The 18,172-nt window shown below is 45.9% G+C and overlaps 1 protein-coding gene across 1 annotated transcript in view; it reads right to left on the bottom strand.

The window, feature by feature from the left end:
- Positions 1-309: 309 nt before the first annotated feature.
- LOC308105218 (actin filament-associated protein 1-like 2) overlaps positions 310-18,172 on the bottom strand; it is a gene marked incomplete at its 5' end in the record, with an annotated part of 34,073 nt that continues 16,210 nt past the window's right edge. The window contains 6 exons of the mRNA XM_080455853.1: positions 310-500; positions 2,233-2,397; positions 3,665-3,852; positions 4,813-5,070; positions 6,405-6,732; positions 16,548-16,838. Of these exons, the coding sequence (XP_080311979.1) occupies positions 474-500; positions 2,233-2,397; positions 3,665-3,852; positions 4,813-5,070; positions 6,405-6,732; positions 16,548-16,838 (1,257 nt within the window). The 3' untranslated portion in view covers positions 310-473. The remainder of the gene's footprint in view (positions 501-2,232; positions 2,398-3,664; positions 3,853-4,812; positions 5,071-6,404; positions 6,733-16,547; positions 16,839-18,172) is intronic.

The raw sequence follows: 18,172 nt of genomic DNA, 5'->3' as shown, positions 1-18,172 counted from the left end.
CAAAGTGGGGTCCAGGGACCCTCAGGGTTCCTCGAGGGGCCGGGGGGGATGGGGGGGGTTTGGGGGTGTCCCAAATGGGACCGTTACGGGTCTGTAACTCTGAGAGTGTACAAATGGAACCAAATGGACCGTTTACGGTCCATTTGGTTCCATTTGTACCCTCTCAGAGTTATGGGAGTTCTTTGAAATAGAAAACATAATAACAATTAAATAAAATAAAAACAGTTTGAGAACCACTGGCACACAGTCTGTCTCCATGGAGACGAGACTGTGCATTTCTGATTGGCTCTTGGCGTTCTCATGAGAGCAAGACGTCGCCCGGATGCAGGAAGGCTGCTGATTGGTTGGGCTGCTCCTAAACCCCGCCCCCCCCCCTCCCCTCCTCCCCTCCTTGTACAAAGCATGTCGTAAAAACAAAAACACTTTGACCTTAGAGGTCACGTCAAGGTCAAACAGGGGTCCATGGTGTTCCTCTAGGTGGTGGACTTCTTCTCCCACTCCTGGAAAGAAAATGATTTTTTTTTTTTTACTATGATTGATTTATTCTTTTATTTATACTTTTCAAATACATTTGAAAGGAATTCAATTAGTGGCATGAGGACTAAATTGGGGAGAAAAAAAAACAAATGGAAAATAAAAAGGAGGTTAAAGGAGTAGTTCACCCCAAAAATTACTTATTTTCTATCAATTACACACCCCATGAAGCCTAAAATTCATGGGGTTCATTTTTTTTTTTTTTATCGCATTCCTAAGCCGATAATTTGATTATATGCTAATGTATCCGGTAGGAGACACAAAGTAGACTCATTGTGTCTCCTACCGGAAATACACCCGGTCATCAAATTATTGGTTTAGCAATGCGACATAAACAAAAACAATCCATGAATTCAAGGCTTCATGGGGTGTGATTGATAAGTACATTTTTGGGTGAACTACTCCTTTAAGGTGATTGTCTGCTCCATTACGCATGTTATGTCATGTGATGCGAGGTTATGTTTCTTCATAAATGTGCTCTGTGACCTTAAAGGATCTACACCATGAATTAAAAAAAAAAAAAAGATATTTAATATCATATGGTGTATGTCCCTCAAACCTTTTTCAAAAGGTTTGAGCCTAAATCATCACTCAGATATACTCATCCCAAGTCAATTGTCTCTGGCTTATACAGCACTTTCAGCTGCAATACCAAAACGTCCTTTTGGGCAGGGGGGGGCTACTGAGCAATTCTGTCTGGCCATCATCAATGCAATGGCAATGCAAGTGATGTCACTTGCATTGCCATTCTGAAATGGCCTGTTCAGACACGCCCATTCTGAAAATCTCTGAAATGAGAATGAATGACACTACAAGAGACACTGGGGAGCCCAAAAAATACCCCCCCCCCCAAAAAAAAATGAAATTCATGGTTTGGACCCTTTAACACACTCCCTGCTATTGACGGAGATCTCCGTCATTTAAAATGTACCCGTTCACCGCCATTGACGGAGATCTCCGCCATTTAATTTATCGTAATTTTTTTCCCCCACACAGAACCAGGAGATAACATGATCCAAAGATTTACTGCTCCATTCACTTCCTGGTTAAAAGTATTTGGGAAATATTCTGGATCTCGGCTCCTGTGTTTTACTATGTATTTCTGGGCAAAACATGCTATTTTCAATTGGGGTATAACAAGCGAACGGGAGGTTGCGATGATTATTATTTTTTCTTTCACGGAAGCACAGTGAAACCCTCAGTGATTAGCAACCATCAAGGGATCGATCATACTGGAGATAAATATTCTGTGGTTCTTGAAAGATTAGTCAGAATGCTTAAAAATGCTAACAGCCTGGCAAACAAAAACCCCTGGCAGTGAATGTGTTAACTGTGTGCTATGTTATGCTATGCTATATAGCGCCATTGTGGTATATGGTTATGTTTGTTGTTCATGTTTCATTGAGAGGCAACGAAGTTGCCGCCTTGTATCATGTCATCATTTCGTGCCAGTCCACTGTTACGGCTGCTGTGGTGTTGTTTTTTATTAAGCTGCACTAAAATGAATTTCACCCACTTTTTTACTTTGTAAACCTGTGATGTGACAATAAAACTGATTCTGATGCTATGCTATGCTATGCTATGCTATGTTATGCTATGCTATGTCATGTGATATTTCTTCTTGAGTGTGTGCTGTGTGACCTTACTTCTGCCGAACGTTAAGGCACGTTAACGTTATGCTAATGATATGTTAATGACCTTGGCTTTCTGTAGAACGTTGCCTTTACTGGCGCTCATCATGGAGGCGGGTCTGTTCTTGAGGGCAGTGGCAGAGTTGACCGGAGAGGAGGAGGAGTCTCCACTGGGGCTGCTATTATTGGACGGCTGGCACGGAGGGGGCGGGGCCAGGGATGGCGCTTTAGACTGAGAATAAAAGGACAAACGTAGAGCGGACACAATGTCACGATCACAAAGAAACCAATGGATGATCAATGGAGCATGAATCGACATTATAGCAATGTATTCAGTATAATTAACTAGCTAACCTATAGCTACAAGATCTATTACATTAAATGGAGTTCCCTATGATACCAGATGAACCAATAGGGGGCGCCTGTGGTACAGTACCACTATAACCCATAGTCTGTGGTACAGTACCACTATAACCTAACACATTACTGACCTGTGGTGCATCCTGCAGGTATAAACCTAACACATTACTGACCTGTGGTGCATCCTGCAGGTATAAACCTAACACATAACTGACCTGTGGTGCTTCCTGCAGGTATAAACCTAACACATTACTGACCTGTGGTGCATCCTGCAGGTATAAACCTAACACATAACTGACCTGTGGTGCATCATGCAGGTATAAACCTAACACATTTCTGACCTGTGGTGCTTCCTGCAGGTATAAACCTAACACATTACTGACCTGTGGTGCATCCTGCAGGTATAAACCTAACACATTACTGACCTGTGGTGCATCCTGCAGGTATAAACCTAACACATAACTGACCTGTGGTGCATCCTGCAGGTATAAACCTAACACATTACTGACCTGTGGTGCTTCCTGCAGGTATAAACCTAACACATTACTGACCTGTGGTGCATCCTGCAGGTATAAACCTAACACATTACTGACCTGTGGTGCTTCCTGCAGGTATAAACCTAACACATTACTGACCTGTGGTGCATCCTGCAGGTATAAACCTAACACATTACTGACCTGTGGTGCATCCTGCAGGTATAAACTTAACACATTACTGACCTGTGGTGCTTCCTGCAGGTATAAACCTAACACATTACTGACCTGTGGTGCATCCTGCAGGTATAAACCTAACACATTACTGACCTGTGGTGCTTCCTGCAGGTATAAACCTAACACATTACTGACCTGTGGTGCATCCTGCAGGTATAAACCTAACACATTACTGACCTGTGGTGCATCCTGCAGGTATAAACCTAACACATTACTGACCTGTGGTGCTTCCTGCAGGTATAAACCTAACACATTACTGACCTGTGGTGCATCCTGCAGGTATAAACCTAACACATTACTGACCTGTGGTGCATCCTGCAGGTATAAACCTAACACATTACTGACCTGTGGTGCTTCCTGCAGGTATAAACCCAACACATTACTGACCTGTGGTGCATCCTGCAGGTATAAACCTAACACATTACTGACCTGTGGTGCTTCCTGCAGGCTGCTGTCCAGTGTGGTGCCCAGGGTGAAGGGTCCCGCCTCCGCCTTCCTCAGGCTCTCCTTCACCTCCATCAGCAGTAGCTCCACCTCCACCCTCCGACGCTCCGCCTCTCGACACGCCTCCTCCTTCTGCTTTAAGGTGGCTTCTAGGGACGCCTGCTGGACGGGGTCTGCAGGGAAGATCACATGATCACATGATCACATGATCACATGACATCAACCTTACTGAAGTGATCTCTGTGTTTAGGGCTGAGATACGTATAAAGGTAGATCTCCACCAGACAGATTACAGATTACTACTATTTTTGGCGAATGTTCGCCCAGAACAGGGATGGAAGAGTTCATGTGGTTAAAATGTGAGTCTTTGTGAACAATTGCATTTCACAAGTAAAAGTTTGTAAATCAGGGTGGCTCAGTGGTCAAGTCCCTGTCCAACACCATGGAGGTTGTGGGTTAGAATCCACCGTGGTGCAACCGGCTTTGTCCAGCGTTTACATGAACACAACTGGCCCGTGTTCAGGGGAGGGAAGCCGGGCGGGGAGGAGGAGGAGGAGGAGGAGGAGGAGGAGGAGGAGGAGGAGGAGGAGGAGGAGGAGGGTGATATGACACCTGTCAGCGGGGAGTGTTGGGCGGGAGGAGTAGGACAAAGGCTCTATGTCCTCCTGGTGGAGGCTCCTCACTGGTAGGTGAGTCAGTAGGATAGGACAGCAGTGACATGTGTGAGGAGAGGAATTAACTCTCTCAGTGCCAATGAAATAAAACAATATGTTCATACTGTGCCAGCAATTTTTTTTAAAGTAAAACAATATAATAATAATAAGTTATAATAAGTTAAACAAGAAGTGAATGGAGCAGCAAATCTTCGGATCACGATATCTTGGGTTCTGAAAATTATTTTCCAAAACAAAAGAAAAAAATATGTTTTTTTAATTTTTTAGAGAGTTTGAGAGAGTTAATTGGCATAACGACTAAATTGGGGGAAAAGGGGGAAAAAATAATTGACTACTAAAAAAAAACGTAGTAAAAAAAATAAAAAAAAGTTTGTAAATCATGATTGTAACCAAAACTTCGGAACAGATTTAATGTCCTTCTTTTGAATGCAATTGCCCGCAAACATTTTGTGAAGTTACCTGTGCAGGTGTTGAGCTCCTCCTTCATCTCCCTCCTCTCCTTCTTCAGGCTGGCCAGGCTGCTCCTCAGCTCCTCTCGGTCTCTCTCCAGACGCTGCCGCTGGTCCGTGTACAGCCTCATGTCTGCCTCCGTACGGTTCTTACCCAGTTTCACCTCCGTGGACCCCGTCTCTGTACGGTTCTTGCCCGGTTTCACCTCCGTGGACCCCGTCTCTGTACGGTTCTTGCCCGGTTTCACTTCAGTGGACCCGGGACAACCTGTGGATGGATGCAGTTTTGTTTCACTGAAAAAAACAACCGATATCGCCTTCTACGTCTAGAAGGCGAAGGCGTAATGTTTAAATCGGACCCAAGCCTGTACACGAATCCACGGAGCGCTGCACTGCGCGCAGCCATTGCTGCGGTGTCAACGCTCCGCGGACGCGACACCGCAGCAATGGCCGCCTACAGGCAGCTACAGGCAGCTACAGGCAGCTACAGGCAGCTACAGGCAGCTACAGGCAGCTACAGGCAGCGCGTCTGTGGATTCGTCTATAGTCCAGGGTCCTTGCTTCCTCCTCTGGTGAAGCTGTATATGTCCACAGTTGGTCTAGTAAACACACGACCGAAGAGGCTAGCTTTAGCTAACTACCCAGTGAGCATTTGTTGGGCTATTAGATGTCTAAAATATGCTACAAGCCTGCTAAACGCAGTTTAATGCCTCATCATATACGACATATGTCTAAACGGCTAGGCTAAAACCGGGTCTTCAACGGCTAGGCTTAGCCTAGACCAGTGTTTATCAACCCTGGCAAACGTCCCAATTTTGGGCCGGGGCTACTGCTGAGGTGTGCCGCGCCGTTTGAAGAAGGTTTGAAGAAAAATAATAATTTATATATATATTCTTTTTTTTAACAATAATAATAATCAGGCATAGAAACAGCCCCGAGGTGAAAAGGGTGACAACATGCTGTTTTTTTTTCGGGTCAGGTGTCACACTATTGCCCTATTTGGATTCAAAACGGCTAGTGGAAGCTGAAAAGCTACAAGTTTGCATGTCTGAATAATGCAAAAACAGAAATATTTGTTTGCATTTGCTTTTTTTCTCCCCCATATATTTTCATAATAAAAAAGTGCGTATCGTATCGAAGTTGTGTGCCCAATATCGTATCGTATCGTTTAATGAAATGAAAAAACACCCCTGTGTGTGTATATATATATACCGTATATATATATATATATATATAATTATATATATATATATATACCGTATATCTAGGTGTGCCCTGGGATCTTTTGGCTATGCCAGGTGTGCCTTGGCACAAAAAAGGTTGATAAACACTGGCCTAGACGTTGAAACAACGTCATTTGGCACGTTTTTTTTAAAATATCACTTCACACATTCAATCACAGCCCTTCTATTCACAGAGGTTTTCACATTAGTCTTGTTCTGGAGCTGGACTCCTACTGGACTCCTGACGTAACCACGTCATTTGGTGACGCATTCCAATCACAATCTCCGCGGAGCGGAACATGGCAACTTTGTAAGCTATAAGACCAACCCCCGCCCTCACATGACCTAATATAAGCGACGTGATTGGTTCCTCCCTCACCTAAGGACCAGGCCTTGGGCTTGTCCCCGCTGCTGGTGCTCCTTCCCCGGGGAGGCTGGGGGCTGTGCGGGGGGGGGTGGTGGTGGGGGGCTCTGTGGGGATGATGTGAGGAGGAGGCCTGGGGGTTCTGAGGAGACCCGGGCCTCCCGGTCCTCTTCTTCGGGGGATCCTGGCCGGGGGACGGTGGGGTCTTGTGGGGGTGGGGCGGAGGTCGTAGCAGAGCGGGAGACAGGGGGCGCTCCTGCTCTGCTTGGCTGATGGGAGGAGTCAAACTGGCACCGTTCACAGTGGGCGGAGTCTCTGGCTCAGATTGTTCTGTTGAGTCCACCTGGGTAAACGTTCACGAAACAAATATATCACTAACAGAACACAACAGGGAACTGCTCATCTGGAATACATTTTGGCGCAAGTACGCAGAGGACATTTTAGAACCGAAGGGGACGCATGCACGCACGCAATTTTCGTTTTTTTTTTTCGTTTTTCTCCGGGTTTGTTACTTTTTTGGGGGGTTTTAACTCATTGAGTGCCATTCACGTGTTTCACGTGTTTTACCGCTATGGTGCAACGTGCCAATCACGTGTTTCACGTGTTTTTGAAAGAAATTGTAAAAAAGAAAAAAAAAGAAAAAAAATTCAGAACCCAATATATTATCTGAAGATTTGCAGCTCCATCCACTCCTTGTTTAACTTATAACTGAAAAAGGCTGTATCTCACTTCTAAAGCACTTTTTTTTTACTTAAAAATAAATAAATAAATAATCGCACTGGCCAGAAATAGCCAGAAATAATTTTGGCACTCAGTGAGTTAATTCGGTTAATTTGGTACAAAAAATGTACTCCATGAAGTGTAGATGTCGGAGGTTTTTTCTTTTTCTTTTTCCTTCATCCCAAAAGTGGAGGGATACCTCCTGCCTCCCTGTTTTAGCGTATATAACTGTACCTGTATTATTTAGTACTGTGTGTGTTTATTTACTATTTTTGTACAACAAAACAAAGTTGTTTTTGTGTGACTATTCTCATGCCAGTCCCCCGATGTTTGTGGCAGGTCTGGTGCGGATCGGAGCAACGATGCGCCTCGCAAGTGCAGATGTTACATTTGTGACGTCCAACGTTGGTCCGCCCGCCCGCCCGCCCGCCCACCTTCCAGGCAATTTATAAAATAGCAGATCTACAAGCTCACAACGCGTCGCACTGCGACGCGTTGTGAGCTTGTCGATCGGCTATTTTCAGCGAAAGCTTTCCCCTCAATAACACGAAACGGGAAATACACTAGCATTGAGCCCTGAGGGACTCCGGTTACCCATATGGGGTTTAAGTGGTTAAAGGGACAGTTCACCCCCAAAATGACTTTTTTTCTATCGATTACTCACCCCATGGAGAATTGAATTCATGGATATTTTTTAGTTTTTGTCTCATTCCTAAGACAGTTATTGATGACCGGCAGAGACTCAATGGAGACTCTTTAGCTGAATTCCAAAGCCCCAAATCTCGGCCACTCGCTCACTCACACTCGCTCACTCACACTCGCTCACTCACACTCGCTCACTGTCAAGCTATGTAGTATATTTGCAGTTTCCCTGCTTGAAAGGGATGGTACAGTCCATAGGAGGTTTTAACTGGGTTTCACTCATACAATGACCACAACTTTGGTTTTCCTTTTAGTTCTTCTTTACTTTAGTTTTTGTTGTTGCAGTACAGCTTATGCAGGTAGTGTGTAGGTATAGGTATAGGTATAGGTATAGGTGAAAAACCTTAAATGAAAAATAAAACATAATCACTGTAAATATAATGCACATGAAATAATAAATGCAAAATATAAATGCTTTACATATATTTTTTAACACTTGTGAATATTGTTTTTACTTTCTTAGTGTATTTTTATGAATTAGGTTTTTAAACAGTTTTTAACAAATGCAGTCTCATATGAAATGCAAATATAATAGACTGAATTTTAGCAGCATTTAAACTGTTTCTATCAATCTACATTTCTCAATAAACAAATCACATTTGTTTTTAAAACAACAATCATGTTGCTTTAACTTGAGGACATCAAACAAACAATTAACATTGAACTACAACGCACGTTCTAACGTGCGCCACAAACGGCAAGTTTTATGACTCTTAAACAAACAAATAGTTCGTCTCTCACCGGCTGCCTCTCCAGCTTTTTATGGCTGCACCAGTGCTGCTTTGATGTGTTCTGCGCGACGTTGCTGTTGCAGGACGCACGCTTGTTTGTTTGAAATAATGGAGGATTGTGGAGGATTCTCCTCCTTCTCCCTTCTCTTCCACTGTGTTTACAGGCTTCTTTTGGGTGTGGTGCTTTATAGTGTAGCGACGCTGATTAGTGATTGGGGACTGATTTCAGACAGCTGCCACTCTGTCAATCAGCCCGACTTTTTAACCCTTTTGGTTCCAGTGAGGATTTCCCAAGTTGACTTCACACCTCCCACTCGACCTTCCAGTGGAGACACATGGGAGGTCGCACGTTACAAAGGTAAACTTGGGTCTGACAGTTCGTTCTGCTCTTCAGTGGGAAGCAAGACGACCAGTCGCCTGACGTCTCTGTGAAGAACTGTCGCTGGGATCTCTTCTTTGAGTTTTTTAGATGTTTGGTGATTTGCTTTTGCTGTGGTAGGCCTTGTGACAGGAACAGGGTAGCTTGGGAAGGTTCTGACGTTGACATCCCTCACAATTCCTTTGCTGTCTGAGTTGACACTGACCACTCTTGCAATCCTGAACTGACCCCTGAGGGCGTTTTGGTCTGCAATCCAGACGATGTCTCTGACAGCGACATTTCTCTTGGCTGTATGCCACTTGTTCCTTACGAATAGGTTAGGACCAGCGAGTTGACTCCAGTGCCTCCAGAACTTGTTAACTTGCGCTTGCATTTCTTTAAGCCTTCTGTAAGGATAGTCACTGAAGTCGAAAGTTCTGACATCTCCACTCTGCGATGCTCGTCCGAGCAGTAGACAGTTAGGAGTGATGAACTGAACGCTGTCTTCTCGGCTCTGTGTCCTAGCGTCAATTGGTCTTTCATTCGCAAGATTAGCTGCCATGTAGAGAGTTGTTTGGAATTCACTCCAACTTAGCCCCGACTCTCCTCCCAGACTCTGCAGTGCTCTCTTGACGATGCGCACAGCAGCTTCTGCGGCACCGTTCCGGTGTGGAGAATCGGCTGGATGAATTTTCCATGTCCATTCTGTGCCATTCTTGGCAGCTCTCTCTTCTAGGGTAGCTTTGTCAAGATTGGCAAGGAATTGGTACTGATCTTCCAAGACTGGCTTAGCCCCTACGAAGTTGGTACCTGGATCTGACCAGATCTTCTTTGGATGACCTCGTAGTGCTGTGAACCTCTGGTAGGCAAATAGGAAACTTTCAGTGGATTGAGAGTTCACCAGGTCTGTATGAATAGCTCTGGAAGCCATGCAACAAAATACAACTCCCCAAACCTTCAGTGACACTCTTTTCTTGACATCATCCTTGACTTGGTAAGGTCCGAAGAGGTCTACCGTTGTGTATTTGAAGGGGGCAGCTGGTTCTATCCTCTCTGGAGGTAGATCACCCATTATTTGCTGGCATCTTTTTGCTTTAATCTTTCTGCAGAGTATGCAGTCTTCGACCACTTTCCGAGCAGTTCTCCGACCCTTCACGACCCATGCTCTTCTTCTCATCTTGAGCAAGGTTCCAGCCACTCCATCGTGGTTCTCCTCGTGGGCTTCTCGTGCTAACAGCGTTGACACCCAGGCTTCATAAGGCAAGATAGGGACAGCAACTTTATCTTCATTGAAGATCTGCATGCGACCCCCACAGACCAACAAGCCAGTTTCTTGGTCTCTGTAGACTGTCAGCCTGTCTGTAGTTGTGCTTGGGAAGGATGCACCTTGCTGTGCCGCAAGAAAGATGTCTCTTAGGGCGTCTTCTCGCTCTCTCACCGAGATGACTTGTGAAGACGACACTGCCTCCCACTTTGGACTATTTGCAGTTTGTCGTTTCCCTCCAATGAACTTCTTTGCCGCTCTCCAAATCCAAGCAACTGTCTTGATGAGTCGGCTTAGGTTGCTGAACCGCTTGACGTTCACGAGGTTTAAGACAGCTGATCCTGCTGGTGGCCTTTTTGGTTGGGTTTGGGTTGGTTCCTGATCCTGCTTTAGTTCTGATGACTTTTGTGTTTTGGCATTCTTTGGATTTGATGGCACTTGTGCCTTGGCCTTTGCTCTGGTTAGTGCAGCAACAAACGCTTTCTTTTGCAATCTGTTGACACTGTCTCTGGCAGCTGTCACCAACTCTTTGGCAGATTTAATTGGCCATTCATCCACTGGTAACTTCAAGAACGTTGGTCCGTTCTGCCATTCTGAACTTTCATCCAGATCTTGAGGACTGGCCCCTCTGGTTATGATGTCAGCAATATTAAGTGGACCAGGAATCCACCACCAGTCTTGGATGGCTGTTGTGTTCTGGATCTCTCCGATTCTGTTCGCGAAGAAAGTCTGATAACCATAGCTCTCTCTATGGATTGCACCGAGGACTGTTTGGCTATCGATAATATGGAACCACTTCTCAACTTGGATCTTGCTGTGTTGCTGGAAGTACTTTTTGAGACGTGAGGAAAACACGGCTCCGCACATCTCTGCCTTGACAGCATCACCTTTGTGGTCTAAAGGAGTTAGTTTTGCCTTGGACTCCACCAGAGCGATGAATGGGCCCTGGTCGGTGTTCCACCGGAGGTACATCACTGCGCCGTAGGCATGCTCGCTTCCATCCGAGAAAGTTATTGCCCAAGGTTCTCCAATGAAGCTTGAAGGCGTTATGGCCCTGGTGAATGTAACCTGCCCGAGTTGCACATACTCTTCAAAGAGTCGGATTGCATCTTCCCTGAGGCTGTCTGACAATGCTGTATCCCAAGTGTCTTTGACAGGGCAGCTGTCTCTCTTTGCCTCCTGGAATGCTCTCCGCACGAGGATGGCACCCTTCTGCTTGGCAGGAGTTACCAGGCCAACTGGATCATATAAACCTGAGACTTGACTCAGGAGGTTCCTTCTTGTTAAAGGGTTTGGGGTTTGTGCTCTTACTTGGTCTAGTAGAAGGTCTTGGCCAAGTCGCATCTTCATCTTTCTCTTTGAGAAGTTAATGGATGACATGACATGGAGTTTGTCTTCTTCGACAAGGTAGCCTAGACCAAGCGCTTTGTTATCTTCATCCCTCATTTGATTCGGGAGGACCATGTTATTAACTTTGGTCTTTTTAGGTTCGTTGTTGTTCCCCTTCCTCCCACTTTGGCCTGAGAAGACCCAAGGCTTCAACAGGAAACCTCCAGCTTTCAGGATTTGCTCCACGTTTGCTGTGATGGTTCTCAGCTTCTCAAGGTTGTTGTGAGACGTGAGGATGTCGTCAACGTAACTGTCCTTTTGTAGTACCTCTCGCTCCTCTTGAAGGTGGGCGAAAGGAGGTAGGTTGGCTGTTTCTCGCATTGCGAGCTGTGCGATGCATCCTGCAGGCTTGTCACCAATGTTGACTCTGGTGATGGCGTACTCCTCCAACTCTTTGTCCTCAGAATCTCGCCAGAGGAACCTGTGGAGGTGCATCTCTCTATCTTCCAACCATACAGAGTTGTACATTTTACGGATGTCCCCTAATGCAGCGTTGGTTCCCGCTCTGAACCTCAGAAGGACAGCACGTATCTGGTTAAGGACGTCTGGACCTTTCATCAGCAGGTCGTTCATGCTGGTGCCTCTGAACTTTTGACTGCTGTTCCAGACGAGTCTTACTGGGGTTGTTGTAGAGTGTGGGTTTGGTGCAATAAGGTGACTCACAAACCATATTGGTCCTTTCCAGGTCATGATCTGCTCTTTAGTCAACTTGATTGCAGCTCCTCTTTCGACCATGTCATGCACTTGAGCCTTGTATGCAGACTTCCATTCTGGTTCTTTGGCTAGCTGCTTCTCCGTCCTCCGGAATGTTGCCTCAACAGCACCTCTGTTGTTTGGAAGTGAGACTGGATCCTCTAGCCAGGGATACTTTGCATGCCAATGTGGTTCTCTGCTGTGATCATCGCTCATGACATAGGTGAGTCCATCCTTTACCACCTCAAGCTCCCTTTCTTCGGCAAGGGTCATTTCTTTACCACCGGGTTGGCAGTTTCCGCACCGGCAGCCTCCACATCTGGGCTCGCATGCTGCGCCAATGCTGTCCCATTGCCACCATTTCAGGAAACTCTCTTTGCTGGTCGAAGCAGTTGATCCCAGTATTTCAGCTACTTCTTTGCTTGAGGGGTTTTGTTCTGGAATGTGGTTAGTGAGCTCTTCATATTTCACAGCTGCTGCTCTCATTGATCTTGCAAAGTGTGTCTTTGACATGTGGGCTGACACTTCAATCTCCTCAAACAGTTTGGTGTGGGTTCCTCCAACTGTTTTCCCGAGTGGTCCGTCCCACAGTACAAGGTTTCCCACGACTCTGATCCTCTGAGGAGCTAGCTGGCCTTCTCTGTGGCTGATGAGAAGCTCGACTTCTTTGGGCCTCACAAGCTCATCAATAGGTACGTCTGGAAAGAATGGCCGCAATTGCTCAGGTGTCACACTTTTGTGGACGTCTGCAATGTTGTCAAGCCCATAGCAAACCAATTGATGTGCTCTCAGTGTGCCCTTGGGGGTGGATACACGGATTTTGAGAAGATAGCGCTTTGTCTTTACTTGGACCTTCATTCCGCCAACTCCGTGTACAATGAGCATGATATCTTCACTCTTGAGATCCAGGCGGCTCGCCGCTCTGTGAGTGATGTAATTTGTGTCAGATGCTAAGTCGATGAGTGTTCCGATTTTCTGTCCGGCGTTAGCTGTGGCGACGAGTAGCATCATGATCACTGGAAGCTCTTGCATTCCACTCTTTTCAAGTAGACTTTGGTCATTTGAGGTGTTGAAGACTCTGGAGGCAACATTTGAGAAAGCCTCCCTAAACTGCTTTGCTAGGTCTGGTGGGAGATTTTTGATGAACTCTTCTTGACCCTCTGTGTACTTCTTTTTGCCTTTATCCTTTTCAGATCTGTCAGACCTCTTTGCCACAGATTTGGGACAGAGGTAGAAGTGATGCTCAGGAGCCTCTACATCTTTGCAGTCTTGGTTTTTGCATAGAAAACCAGGTTTGCAGAATGACTGGTCGTCGTGAACCTCAAGGCATCTTGTACACGCACCCAACTTTCTTACTGAAGCCTTCTTTTCGGCTGCATTCAGAGCCCTGAACTGCTTGCAGAAGTAAAGCTTTTTCTTGTGTTTGGCATCGCCGCAGACTATACAGCCTTGGTCATCAGCTGACTTTGTAGACTTGGTTCTGGCACTTTTCTGCTCAATTCTGGTGTCTTTCCAACTCGGCCTACTTGGTTTACTTGGCTCCTCATCTCGTAGCTGCTCGAGCTCCTCGTAGATAGTCTCTTGCTGTTTGAGAAATTCCAAGAGATAATCAAACCTTCTATCTGGTATCACACCGTTTTTTGGATCAGCTACATAGACAAGCCACTCTTTCTTGAGGGATTCAGGGAGTTTACTCTCTATTGACTTCGTTACGAGAGGATTCTTTATGGCGCCTGTGTCTCCGAGGTCACTCAGGTCCCCAAGTGCTTTCTCAACGGCTTGAATCAACTCGACAATTTTCCTTGGTTGGCTACTTCTGACAGATGGCATCTTCTGCAGGTCTTCCACTATTTCGATGGCAATAGCCGTCCGATTTCCATAGCGGTTCTCCAAGACACGGAGAATGTCATCTGCAGTGTTATAAGTAGTGAGCCGAAAGTCTTTCTTGATCCCATCATCGAGACTGTCCAGTAACTGTATCTTTTTGACTTCTTTGGAGCCGGTTGGTTCTCCTTGTTTTTGGAGCGACTCCCAGTCTCTTCTCCACCTGTGAAAATCACGCTTGTAGCCAGAGAATTTGGGGAGAGCTGTGGGTTTCAGCCTAATGGTTGGGGTAAAGGTGGGATGACTGGCAGTGTTCGTTGCTCCTGACCTTGTGTCTTCCTGTCGTCTCACCATGATGAACTCAGCCTTTCTGGAAATCAGACTGGTTGCTTGGCGTTCGATCCCTCTCAGCCGACTGCGGAACTCCCTCTGGTCTTCCACCGGAACCCACTGCTGCCACTTGCAATGAGCTTGCTTTGCGGTCTCCACCAGTGACTTCAGATGGCTGAGCTTGAATTCATAGGCCTCATGGTTGCCATCAGGATGTACACGAGCGATACGCTCACACTCAGCTTCTGCTAGTTCTACAGCTGTGCACAGTTCATCTCCAAACTTTTGCCAAAGCATGTCTCTAAGTAGCTCTCCAACTTCCTTCAGCTTTAAGTCACATTCATTTGTGGTCTTTGCTATGTCGGCTTTTTGCTGTTCGGTCAGCTCGACTGACTCCTCTGACTCCTCGTCTTTCAGCTCCGCCTCCTTTGCTGCAATGACCTCCGCCATGACTTCGTCATTGGTTTCCATGACTTTTTCGGCTCCCATTGAGAGTTTATTGAAGCTATCTTGGAGCTGGTCTTCTGACATGCCGTCGTGAGTTCTGATGATACTGTTAGCTAGTCGTGTGAAAGATCGTTTTGCTGCAGTCCGCTCACTTTTGAGCTGTTCAACTGTTTTCCTGACTGTGGGGTCAGTCATGTTGATTTTGGGTCCCCTGGCTGTTTGCAGGGTGGTTTATTATATTTTCCAGGTCACTGTTTTCACTGTTCCAGCTTACAGCTCCGGTTTTTCACTGTCAAGCTATGTAGTATATTTGCAGTTTCCCTGCTTGAAAGGGATGGTACAGTCCATAGGAGGTTTTAACTGGGTTTCACTCATACAATGACCACAACTTTGGTTTTCCTTTTAGTTCTTCTTTACTTTAGTTTTTGTTGTTGCAGTACAGCTTATGCAGGTAGTGTGTAGGTATAGGTATAGGTATAGGTATAGGTGAAAAACCTTAAATGAAAAATAAAACATAATCACTGTAAATATAATGCACATGAAATAATAAATGCAAAATATAAATGCTTTACATATATTTTTTAACACTTGTGAATATTGTTTTTACTTTCTTAGTGTATTTTTATGAATTAGGTTTTTAAACAGTTTTTAACAAATGCAGTCTCATATGAAATGCAAATATAATAGACTGAATTTTAGCAGCATTTAAACTGTTTCTATCAATCTACATTTCTCAATAAACAAATCACATTTGTTTTTAAAACAACAATCATGTTGCTTTAACTTGAGGACATCAAACAAACAATTAACATTGAACTACAACGCACGTTCTAACGTGCGCCACAAACGGCAAGTTTTATGACTCTTAAACAAACAAATAGTTCGTCTCTCACCGGCTGCCTCTCCAGCTTTTTATGGCTGCACCAGTGCTGCTTTGATGTGTTCTGCGCGACGTTGCTGTTGCAGGACGCACGCTTGTTTGTTTGAAATAATGGAGGATTGTGGAGGATTCTCCTCCTTCTCCCTTCTCTTCCACTGTGGTTTGGTTTACAGGCTTCTTTTGGGTGTGGTGCTTTATAGTGTAGCGACGCTGATTAGTGATTGGGGACTGATTTCAGACAGCTGCCACTCTGTCAATCAGCCCGACTTTTTAACCCTTTTGGTTCCAGTGAGGATTTCCCAAGTTGACTTCACACTCACTCACACTCGGTCACTCCAGCACGGCGGTGTTACGGTAAAATTGGTGACCTGCCGAAATATGTGACAGTCGTGTAGACATCACATCAGGTCAGTGTCCCAACGTAAATCATTGCGGTTCGTTTATTAGCAGAGATCAACCCAGCCACTCCATGTAGGTTATGTGAAGTCCACAACACGGTCACATATTTCGGCAGGTCACCAATTTCACCGTAACACCGCCGTGCTTGAGTGAACAGGTGTGAGTGAGCGAGTGGGTGAGATTTGGGGGCATTGGAATTTGTCTTTTGAGTCTCCTATCGGACACTCCACCAGTCATCAACTTATTGGCTTAGGAATGCGACAAAAAACACAAAAATAAATCTCCATGAATTCAAGGCTTCATGGGGTGACTAATCCATAGAAAAAAAGTTATTTTTTGGGGTGAACTATCCCTTTAAGTTCTAGTATTTCTAGTATATATATCTAGTAACATGTTTTGTTGAAACTCCTGCTCACAATACCTCTCTCATGGGACCAGGCTGTTCCTCCTCCTCCTCCTCTGTGGGGGGGCCGGGTGAGGAGGCGGGGGTCTCCCTGTGCGTGGGCGGGGTCTTACTGCCGGAGGGCGTGTGGAGGAAGGAGCGCACGGGGAGGAGGTCCAGGTAGACCCTGCTGTCACCGTCCTCCTCCTCCTCCTCCTCCTCCTCCTCCTTGGTGTCCACGGAGGACATGATGATGTCACTGAGCTCCTCCTGGACGCCGTGGTCCTCGCCGTCTGGCAGGAGGCTCTGCTCCTCCTCCTGGAGGTCCTCCTGCTGGGACCACATGACCTCAATCAATCAATCAATCAATCAATCAATCAATCAATCAATCAATCAATCAATCAATCAATCAATGTTCATGAAGCACATTTCATATAGAGCAGGGGTCTTCAACATTTTCAGGCCAAGGACCCCCTGAGAGAGAGATGAAGCAGGGACCCCCTCTATGTTGTATAAAATGGTGTTTCAGATATACTTTTGCTGCTCTTTTTTCCCTCTACACCTATTAACTCTTTGCCAAAAATAGCCGATCTACAAGCTCACAACGCCTCGCAGCGCGAGGCGTTGTGAGCTTGTAGATCGGCTATTTTTTGGCTAAAGTTCTCCTCAGAAAAGGGATGCTAGGGTTGAAGTGGTTAATATAAAAAAAGAAATCATATCACACAAAGATTTGGCAGACCCCCTGTAGTAACTCTGAGGACCCCCTAGGGGTCCCGGACCCCCTGTTGAAGACCCCTGATATAGAGTACAGAAGTCCTGACGTCACTCGTTCCTCTTGGTACTCCAACACCTCAGTGTCACTGAAGACTAAGCTTCAAACCTCCCAAAACAAACTGATTCGACTACTCCTTGGACTGGGGCCCATGACCCACCTTTCTCCCACTCACTTTGCCAGCCTAGGCTGGCTCAGGGTGGAAGACAGGGTTAAACAACTAAAAATGGGACTGGTCTTCAAAATCGTAAAGGCAGATTTGCCCGAAATGCCCCCTATACCCGCCTATACCCGCTTATCTGTCTAAATACCTCCAAAAGGTTAGTGACACCCACAGTCACGAAACTAGAGTGAGCGTAAACAACAATCTGGTACCACCCACCCATAAAACAAACATGGGCAAATTCTCCTTCTACAGCACAGCCACCAAGGTATGGAATAGTCTAACCCCATCCCTCAAAAAATGCAGTTCGCTCCATGGGCTCATTTAAAACAGCCCTAAAAACTCATCTTTCTGGAGGCCAAAAGAGGAGGTATTACCAGTTTCCCGGTAGACAGACGATCCCCCTCCCCTTTTTTGTATATATATATATATGTCACAGGGAGATTGTAGAACCAGGGAGATTGAAGACAGTGCGCTCGTTTTTAGGCACCGGGCTTCGGGGCGAGGCGGGGCTTTGATGCGACGCAGACCTGTCTTTTGTTGTTCCCCCCCACGTAGCAACCAGGAAGCTACGCTAGGGGAACGCTGAACACGCGTTCACACGCACACGTGATAATAGTTATTGTCCATGACGGAGGCGCGCCGACTCAGCAGAGCGTGAGGCCGAGGAGGCGCGCCCTCGCGCCTCCAGGCGCGAGTGCCCGCGCTGACCGGCCGATACTCTGCTAG

This window comes from Gymnoscopelus braueri, assembly GCF_963280865.1.
Source record: "Gymnoscopelus braueri genome assembly, chromosome: 17".
NCBI lineage: Eukaryota > Metazoa > Chordata > Actinopteri > Myctophiformes > Myctophidae > Gymnoscopelus > Gymnoscopelus braueri.
This window is presented reverse-complemented; position numbering and strand designations above follow the sequence as displayed.